The sequence below is a fragment of the Fringilla coelebs genome, assembly GCF_963513975.1.
Source record: "Fringilla coelebs genome assembly, chromosome: 4".
NCBI classification, from domain to species: Eukaryota; Metazoa; Chordata; class Aves; order Passeriformes; family Fringillidae; genus Fringilla; species Fringilla coelebs.
Window position 1 is genome coordinate 25031101 of NC_140032.1, and position 9920 is coordinate 25041020.

A 9920-nucleotide genomic window follows, 5' to 3' on the forward strand; every position below is an offset into this window, starting at 1 on the left:
TTTTAAAAAATATTGTAACAAGAGAAACAAAGCTGGAGAACAACCAAAACTGTGCATTAAAAGAGGCGATAACAGTCCCAGACCCACTCAAGGACAGACAGGTTCTGCTGTACCAGTATTTAAACTGGCCTGTGTTTCACAGAAGGTGGAGTAGTTAAAAAGGGAGAAGTATACTAATTCTGTGATCTGGAACATCTTGAGAACACAGAGGACTTTAGTGAGTAAGGGTGCCAAGCAAGGCACATGACTGAAAGGTGTGTTGGAATAAAGAACAAGAATATTGTTTCAATAGAATTCTCCATTTTCGCACATGAAGGATAATGATCATCAAGATGAAACCTGATTAAATTCCTTTAATACAAACCTAAATTCATTACTACTTTTAGTTTCATGCTTTTTGTAATAGAATTGTTTATAAACTTGCTTAGCTGTAAAGGCTAATGGCAAACCTAACACTGCATTTTGAGTCATACATTACCTGTAACAGCATTCTTATAAAAAGAAGTTTTTTCAACTTCTTTCTCCTCAATGTTGCATTGTGCTTCAAAAACACATGTCCATAAACTGAGCCTTAAAGCTGAAAACCTGTTTTCAATATGTAGATGTTCAATGTACTGTTGAGAATTGAAACACTAGGCCCGGCTTCCTACACTGCCATAGACAGATTCTTCCATGCTTTTGTAATTTCACAGAATCAGAGAACAGTCTAGATTTGGAAGGACCCTGTAAGACAATTTATGAGAAAGGTGAGCCTAGGTGAGTCTAGAAAAGTCACCTCGATGAAAGGTGAGCCTGCCACATCCCTGGGGAGATAATGTGATTTTATAACAAAGTATACATGCCTGTCATTTAGGTGAAAAGTTAAATTGTTGAAGTTACACTTAGTTGTACTTTCTTGCAGTGAGTATTTTCAGCAAGGGCTTTCCCAAAGAAAGTCTTCATCAGTTAACTCTTATCTTTCTCCTTTGGTGCCTAATCACTCCCTGAAATTCTGAACTATTTACTCATGATAATTTATATTAGAAATGAAACAATTTTGAAACTAAGAGATTTATATTTATGTTTTACTTATATTCAAAGTAGGAAATAACATTCCTTGTAACAGCTCAATGTTTATAACGATACAATGAAAAAGTGATTAACAGTTGGCTTTAAATGATCATTTGCAGACGTTATAGTCCTGTAAATTGAGCTCTCTTCAGGCATTTAATTGTAACATCAGTTATATAATTGACCAGGTACCTCCAGGAAGGAACGTTGAGATTTCTTCCTTATGTATAAAGCTTGATTACCAAAAATATAAAAATCCTAAAGTAATTTGAAGTACATGAGAGGAAAAAGTGCTACTGTAGAAGCTTAATATTTTTATCCATGGAGCAAGTTGTAACTTGGAAGAATTTGGTGCATTTTTAGGCACTGTTTTTGTATCTTCATTTGCCTGAAATATACAGCAGGACTTGAGATGCCCAAAAACTGTTTAAGACAAATTTAAGGCAACCAAGTGCAAAAGCTCAGTGTACATTAGATATATGTAAACAGAACATTTCATAGTAGAAATTGTACAACTATTACAAGTCCATAGTATTAGCAAAGGCCAAAACCATTCTGCCTAGAGACACAAATGCAAAATGTAGTTACACTAACCAAGCCAAAAATTAAGAATTCTGGGAAATGAAGTGTCATCATCCATAACATGAGGCAGATGCAATACATTGCTGTGCTAGAGGAAGTGCTCTGCTTTTCCCCTCTCTACATAGCGTGCAGTCTCTCCCAAGTTTGTTCTGTTCCATTCAGTGATGTACCAGCCAACAGCAGAGCTCCAAATGTTAAAGCAAAATGCACAACACAGCAAACAGATGGAATGTGAATGTACAGATATTGGACCTTTTTAAAAATACAGTACCTAGGATTTCCCATTTTAAACAGTTTTCAGCATATTGCATAGCAGTGAACTTATCTGCTACCTAAAACTGTTGCTGCTGACCCACATGGAGTTCCTCTTCAGTCTTCTTTCAGTTTTCTTTCATACTGTACAGTGGGTCCACAAGCTTATTGTGCACATGCATTAAACCTTGGGGGGAAAGCAACAATGCCAGCTTTACATTAGTTATACTTTGTTAACATGTCCTTCTATCCACATTTTTATTTGGAATTTGCTTTAAAGTTTACATTTTAAATAGTTCATTGAAGAAAACAACAGTGGCTATTTAAAGTAATTCAGAGTCAGGGACAGCAGATATATTCCTGTATCACTTGTATACTTATGACATATTCAGTATCAGCTGAGCAGGGACCAGAGAGTTCCCTGATAACAGACCCAAAAACTACATCTGGAATACTTTCAAATAAACGAAATATATCTTTTGTGTATTAAAAACTGTGTAACAACAACGTACTTCCCTCACACCACAATTTGCCATAAAAATCAGAGGCACACAATAGTGAGACTTAGACAACTTGAGTTCTTTTGCAATATTCTAGCACTGTGGTAATACTGTCTTTGTAATAATGATGTACTTGTGGTCCTAGACATGCAAAATCAAATTAAATTATCCAGACTCTTAGTGCAGACTCAATTTCAGCAGTTCAGCTGTTTTCTGTTCTAGCTGGGCTTTTTCTTGTCATATACAAGTCCTCCACAACTATGATTAGGGGGGTTATTTTTTCCCCTCTTCAACTACTTTAATTCTGAGAAATGCTGAAGTGCAATTAATAAAAAAGATGCTTCCTTTTTAACTTTGCTGTAACTTAGTAAAAATGTTACCTACATCTAAGTTTGTATGACATTGGATGACTAGCAGGTTTTTCCTCATTTCACCTTGAGGACTAATAACAGTAATGATGAGTGTTCACAATCCGCAAAGTAGAAGTCCATTTTGGTATTGATCTAAAGACTTAACTTCTAAAATTAAAATACGCAACACTAAAAATAATTTTCTTAAAAACCATGAAAGAAATCTCACCTTACTGCATATTTATTATCTATGGCAAAGAATATTCAAGTACCTTTGCTACATGATGCAGCTGGTGGCAACCTTGGTGTCACTGCAGCAACATGAACTTTGAGTTAACTATACAATCTAATGTCATTACTGTAGGTGACCATAAAAAAGGCATCTTATGCAGCATCTATTACTAATCACTATGTGATTATTTAATATAAAGTACAGATGTTAGATCAAGTGTAATATTTTTTCAGTTTAATGGTGACAAAAACTTAAGTATACATTTGACATAAAAGTCGTTTGTCCCGAAAGAGTAAAAGCTGCATACACTATGTAAACTAGAAATATGTTTTGAGCTTTAAAACATTTAACTTCCTACTAATATTTTTCTCTTCTAAAAAGGGGAAATGAAATAATTACCCACTTCCTAGATGCATGAAAAATGGTTACAAAGTATAGCTTCTGTCATACTTAATGAAGCAAGTGAAAGTGTTACAGGAAAAACAGTGAGAAACAAAAGGTTTTTTTAAAGGAATGCACCAGGTTTGGTAGATGCCAACACAATTATTTCAAAGGAAAGTCCCACTGGATATTCAAGTATGCTTTGAATAAACAGATTTCTGCACACAGTTTTAAGAGGAGCATGTGTAAGTATGGAAAAAACTATCCTGAACTAACTTATCTGCAGTTAAATCAGTAAATTCAGAATTCATTTTCTGTTTCATTCTTCAAGAAAGTTGCAAGTAGGACCATAAGCACACTTGATGATTTTAGCCTATTACAGGTTTTCAGAAAATTAGAAAAAATTGAATAGGTTAATCTATTTACCAGCCAGTGTGGTACTTCATTATAAAACAACAACAACAAAAAAGCAGTTTCATATTGAAAGTTTTAAGTGATGAAAAATCTCTATAAATCACTACCATAAATAGCAGTATTAAGAACTACCTAGCTTCCCTAAGAAGTCTAACCTGAAGATCAAGTTTCAGAAATAATTCCAAATTTGACCCACAGTGACTTCTCTCATCTTACGAGGGGAAAAAAATCTCACTGATTTGAGAGCAGGTAAAATTAATTAACTTTAAAGTAAACCATCTTTTTTAAAGTTCTATTGCTGTGTATTACAGGGTAATTAAATACAGTGACACAACAGCACACATTCATAAATTGTAGCCCTTGATGTTTTTTAAAGCAATGTTCAGTGTAATTTATATTTAGTGAATCTACATTAGGTTTGTATTTCCCAAGCAAAGCCTCTGCTTATATAAAATACAGGATAATGTTTAAAGTTTATCCAAGCAGTTAGAGCAGTTTATCTCTGAAAACAACAGTAAGTGCTATCTAGCAGTGTGATACAAGAAAAGACTAACCCTCCCTCCTACCCCACAAATACATAGCAGAGAACAGCATACTGAAAAATTCAAAATTAACAAGCTGGCCACAAGAGGTATCAGGATAAATATGGAAATGTCCAAACTTTGCAATCCAATACATATATGAGCACTGGTAATATAATGCTCTAAAAAAGAATTTAATAAATTACAATCTTGATCTCTGATACCTCAGCTACTACAGGTACCCATGCTAGTGAGAACAACAAGTGAGTCACACAATTGCATGTGCTGTGCGAGTACAGTCAGGAGAAAACTACTTTTCTCAGCTTCTACTGTCTCAGTCAAACAGAATTCAGTCTTGGAAATCTCAATTACTATAAAATATCCTGACTTAAAGTTTGCCCCAATATACCTACTACAAATACAAAAAACACACACAGTAAAAGGGTGCAATGTTTTCAAAGGCAATATAGATTGTTATGCTAATTGCACATGAAAAATGTTCTCAGGTGGCTTCAAAGTCTGTATCGCAGTTTACTAGACATCACATTACAGCACATAGCAAAAGCAGCATGGAAATGTATCAGGATTAATAAATGTATTAAGATTTTTTTAAGCTAAACTTTCCAGTAAACTTAAGACCAGTATTCTGAAACACCAGATTACTGCTGTTTAAAGTTAAAGATTACTAAACTATTGTTTTAAACTGGAAGCAAAGGAAATACTCTTCCCAAGTAGATTTGTCTGGAATGTAGGTAGCACAAGTTATGCCTCCTGGCAATTTTCCAAACACAAGAAATAAGTTAATATTTATATTTTGACTACATAACATTATACATTAGTGACTGCAAAGTGTTGGAAGGCTCAGATTTAAATCAGTATAATTTCAAAGCAGTCAGTTTTGCATAAACACGTGACCTCTGATTCAGTGCTCACCTTTAAAGTACTTCACAGTTTTAACTCTTAGTTCTAAAGTAGCATCTTCATCACACACAAAGATAGTGCGAGGGTGTTGCTGGAAAGCAGAAACTGTCCACATATGATTGACTCCTTCTTCAATTGCTTTGTACAATGCAAAAGCTTTGTGTGCACCTGTTATAAGAATCATCACCTGCAAAACAAAGGTCTCTTTACTTTCAATCCCAGTATCAATACCAACTAATCTTGAAAACACACATGCAACTAGAACTAAACGAGTTCTTACTTCTCTAGCATCCATCACTGTACCCACACCAACTGTTAGCGCCATAGTTGGTACTTTAGATAAGTCTCCATCAAAGTATTTAGCATTTGCCAAAATGGTGTCCATTGCTAAAGTCTTTAATCTTGTTCTTGAAGACAAACTTGATCCGGGTTCATTGAATGCAATGTGGCCATCAGGACCAATGCCTTTTCAAAGTTAAAAAAAATAAATCATTCCAGGCCTGAGAGTCAACACATATCCTCAAACATTGTAAATTAATAAAAAAGGGCTCATCCTTTGCTTCCCCATTTTCAATAAAAACTTACTTAAGTCATTAGAAACTTGGACACCAACCATTCTGTTTTGGAACTGATACTCATTCTTTGTTAGTCACAGAACTTTCTTACACAACAATTGAAAAATCTGGGTTTTAGTCAAGTCATGAAAATAATGATTAAAGAATCGGTGTACGTCTTAAATTGTAAATAACCATAGAGCATTTCCTCGTACCTCCAACAAACAGATCAATCCCCCCTGCTTCTTCGATTTTCTTTTCAAATGCATCACACTCCGCCTGTAAGTCTGGTGCATTCCCATCAAGGATATGAGCATTATTCGGATCTATGTCAATATGCTTAAAGAAGTTATTCCACATATAGGAGTGGTAGCTCTCTGGATGATTTCTGGGAAGCCCTAAAATGATTTATAGGGAAATTACCACATGACAAGATTTAACCGAACAGTCTTAATTCTAGTCTGTATGCAACAGATGTAAGGCATGCAAGGCAAATAAATCTTTCAAATAAAGATTTGAAACTACATTGAGAAGCAAGGTTTCCTGTTGGCATGTACAAGGTAACATTCCCCCCACATACATTTTATCCCAGAGTGTAAAGTCTTCAACAGAAAAGCAGTCCCAATATTACATGACAACATAATTTCTACAGAAGTACTGTGAAACACTGGATTTAGCCCGGTGTTTATTTTTGCACTTTTGTAGGTAAAGGAACAGAAAAGTGCTGGGACACCAGTCTAATATAGGAATACAAATATACTAGACTAACTTGGTACTTTGACAAAATATTTAATAGTTTTTATATGGAAAAAAAACCCCAGTACAGTATGTTCTCAAATAATAGCACATCTTACCTACATACTCATCCATGTTGAAAGTCTTTACATATTTGAAAGAGAGATCTCCATTTTTGTGATATTCTATCAGCTTTTTGTAGCATCCCAAAGGTGTACTTCCTGTTAAATAAAGTTTTTCTACTGTTCTGTGTATCTGCACATTTTCAGTGTATTTAAATGTCTTCACAGTCAAATTTTGTTACAATGATTTTCAACATACAATACATAAACAATCTGCTTTCTCATTTAGTATTTATCAGTTTCTCAAACTATCACAACTTTTCACAGAAATCAAATTAATATTTTTTTAAAAAGTTAGAATACTACCAAAAATACTTATGTTCTTTTAAATATGGTATCTGCTACCAGTGATACAAACATTGTACAGGCTTAGTTATTTACAAAGACATGGAAGAAAACTTGCCTGTTGGTAGACCAAGGGTGAAATATCTTCCTTGACTTGGCTTGAACTGGATAATGCGATTACAGATGTATTTGGCTGCCCATTCACTAGCCTGATCATAATCTTCAAGAATTACTAGCCTCATTATGGCAGTGAAGAACTTGTATGATAAAACAAACTTAAACCTGGAGAAAATGTTGAAGTTTTAAAAATAAGCACCACATGAGTAATTGCAAAACTCTTAGATTACAGAGGAGATAAAAAAATCATCTTCCATACCAATGACTTGCATTAACATAACACAGTCTTGCAGGCCTAGTTCAAGCTGGATAATAAAGAGAAAAGCTACAGAATCCAAATTATTACAGTCAAAATATTTATTAAAGTCCACAGACTAATTTAAAGCAATTAATAGGAAAAAGCTAAAACAAGATGAGAACAAGCCATTTTGAAATTCACTATTTTCGTCATTACCATCAGAAAAGAGGAAATACTTAAATACCAAGATTAATTCCTGTTTCTTATGATCAGCTGAATGCCTACAACTTCAAAAACAAGACCCAGAGTAATCCCATGTTTCTAAAATCAAAATACTTAATTGGAACTAAATAATTAAAGCTCCTTTCACTCCCATTCAAGCTCCTAACAATGCTCCAGTAAGTTTATTAATCTGCAAAAAAAAAGTTAAAGCATTAGAGATATTAAAATGTTTACAGTTCACAGGAAAAAATACTCACAATGTCACATGTTTTTCTTTGCCACAGAAAATTTAAACAGAAATTTAAATTTAAACCGAAATTTAAAAGGCTTTGAGTGCAACTGTATCAACTTTTAAGATGAACATCCAGAAAACAAACTTGGTTGCTAGAAGTATACAGGCATCTCTTGCATTTAAGTGAAACTTTTTTTTCTGTGAATTTCTGCTTAACAGAGTCCGGTAATGGCTCCAGAAAGACTGAGGCTCTTTCCCCAGTTTGGGGTGTGTTACTCTCGTGTGGTCTGGTGTGCTCGGCATTAGCCAGAACACAACACAGTGCCAGAAGCCTAGGGCACCAGTGTGACAGACCACGCTACTTTTAACTGACCCAAAATATGTGGCTGATTTCAAAACAAATATGAATTAAAGTACTTAACCATGTTTGTCCCACTAAAGAAGGAAGAAAGTGATCATCACCGTGTGCTGCCTGTGCCGCTCCACCTCCCTGGACAGCTGAGCCGTGACAAGTCAAACTCACCTTTGCCGAGGAAACGCTATCCGCACACGCCCAAGAGTTAACACAAATCCCCGCAGGAACAGACTGCGCGGCTTTAGGCCGGTTTCATAAAATCCCAGCAATTTTACGCAGGGAACACGGGGATGCTCTCAAGAGCAGGGACCCACGGACAACAGCAGAACCGCCGCGAATTTTCGGCTAAGGAAACTTCTTCTGGTTTTGTTTGGTGATGGTGGGGAAGGAGGGGTGGAAAAGATACGCTGGCAGAGGAAGAGACCTGCAGCCGGAGCGCTGCCGGCACAGCAGCCCCGGGCCCCCGCGGCCTCCCCTTCCCCGCCCGCGGGCACCCGCACGGCCGGCCGCGGCGCGCCCTGCCCGGCCCCGCTCACCCGGGACAGCCCGCGGCGGCCACGAGCGGCACCAGGACGAGGACGAGGACGAGATGAAGGAGAAGGAGGCGGGGAGGAGGAGGACGAGGACGGGAACCGCCGGCCGCCCCGCAGCTCCCGCCCCGCCGCCTCCAGCGGAACCCGGCGCACGACCCGGAAGCGGCAGGCGGGGACGGGAAATGGGCTCCTTTTCCCGTGGGCATTTCCGGGCCTGTGCCCGAGCGCGGGAGGCAGTGCTCGGCCGGGCCCAGCCCAGGCACCCGGGAGCTGCCGGGGGCTCCAGCCTGGAGCGCGGCTGTGCTCGAGAGCTCCTCTTGCCGCCCTTCCGCTGCGGAACACATTGAGATGTTAAAGGAAAGAAGTTCCCCTGTAGCCTAAATGTTTGTGTGATGCAGTTGCAAAAGAAGCCGTGCGTAGTTACTGGAAAAAAATAATGAGATGAAGCATCAACGTCTTGGTGAATCTCAGGCCGGTGCCCCTGTGGAAAGGCAGTGGTGTCCTGGGGGTGCATTCCTGGGGGAACAGTGTGGCCAGCGGGGCGGGAGCGTGATCCTGGCCCAGCACTCCGCCCTGGTGAGGCCGCATCGGGTGCTGTGGGCAGTGCTGGGCAAGGAGCTACTGGAGAGGAGCCAGTGAGAGACCACAAGGATGATGAGAAGTCTGGAACATCTCTCTTGAGGAGAGACTGCAGGAGCTGGGCCTGTTTAGTCTGCAGAGGAGAAAAGTGGGAGGGGTCTCACCAGTGCACATAAATATCTCAAAGGTGTCAGAGGATGCTGCCAGACCCTTTTTGGTGGTGCCCAGCAATAGGACAAGGAGTAATGGGCATCAACAAAAACAAGAAGTTCCACCTTGACATGAAGAACTTCTTTACGTTGAGAGTGGCAGAGCACTGGAACAGGCTGCCCAGGGAGGTCATGGAGTTTCCTGTCTCTGGAGATGAAAAACCCACCTGGACACATTCCTGTGTCACCTGCTCCAGGTGACCCTTGCCTCAGCAGGGCAGTTGGACCAGATGATCTCTAGAGGTCCCTTCCAACCCCAACAGTTTTGTGGTTCACTTTTTGCTTTAAAAGCAATCAAGTAATTCCACAGCCCAAGCTAAGCTGTAATTAAACAGGTGTGGGGCAATAGATCTTGATCTGTGGAATGGGCTAATAGTCTGAAAGGGTGGTGCTTCAGACTGAAGTGGGGAAACTGGAGTAGGGGGGTGTGCAACAACATAATTCTGAATATATATGTATGCACATACTTGCAGGCTTCACTGAGGCCTTACCATAATAGGATAAATTTGTTACCAGGATAAATTTGTTTACTGGGC

The 9920-nt window shown here is 38.6% G+C and overlaps 1 protein-coding gene across 4 annotated transcripts; it reads right to left on the reverse strand.

Moving 5' to 3' along the window:
• Positions 1 to 1057: 1057 nt before the first annotated feature.
• On the reverse strand, positions 1058 to 8741 carry GNPDA2 (glucosamine-6-phosphate deaminase 2). Of its 4 annotated transcripts, none has more exons than XM_084204172.1 (7): positions 8600 to 8741; positions 7014 to 7181; positions 6612 to 6709; positions 5973 to 6155; positions 5484 to 5668; positions 5216 to 5390; positions 1058 to 2071 (listed from the first exon to the last, which is right to left on the reverse strand). In XM_084204172.1, exons 2-7 carry the CDS (start codon positions 7139 to 7141, stop codon positions 2013 to 2015), a joined length of 828 nt encoding a protein of 275 aa, XP_084060298.1. In that variant the 5' UTR covers positions 7142 to 7181; positions 8600 to 8741; the 3' UTR covers positions 1058 to 2012. The 4 variants fall into 4 exon arrangements, with proteins under 4 accessions (XP_084060298.1, XP_084060295.1, XP_084060296.1 ...); XM_084204171.1 differs by having other exon boundaries at positions 1059 to 2071; positions 6612 to 6713; positions 7018 to 7181; XM_084204169.1 differs by having other exon boundaries at positions 5216 to 5668.
• Positions 8742 to 9920: the final 1179 nt, after the last annotated feature.

Coding starts and splice junctions, on each gene's coding strand:
- GNPDA2 (XM_084204169.1), bottom strand. CDS start 7,141: ATGAGGCTAGTAATTCTTGAAGATTATGATCAGGCTAGTGAATGGGCA. Junction 6,156..6,611: donor CAACATGGATGAGTATGTAG/GTAAGATGTGCT, acceptor AAATCATTTTAG/GGCTTCCCAGAAATCATCCA. Junction 2,072..5,215: donor AACTGTGAAGTACTTTAAAG/GTGAGCACTGAA, acceptor TTTCCCCCCAAG/GTTTAATGCATGTGCACAAT.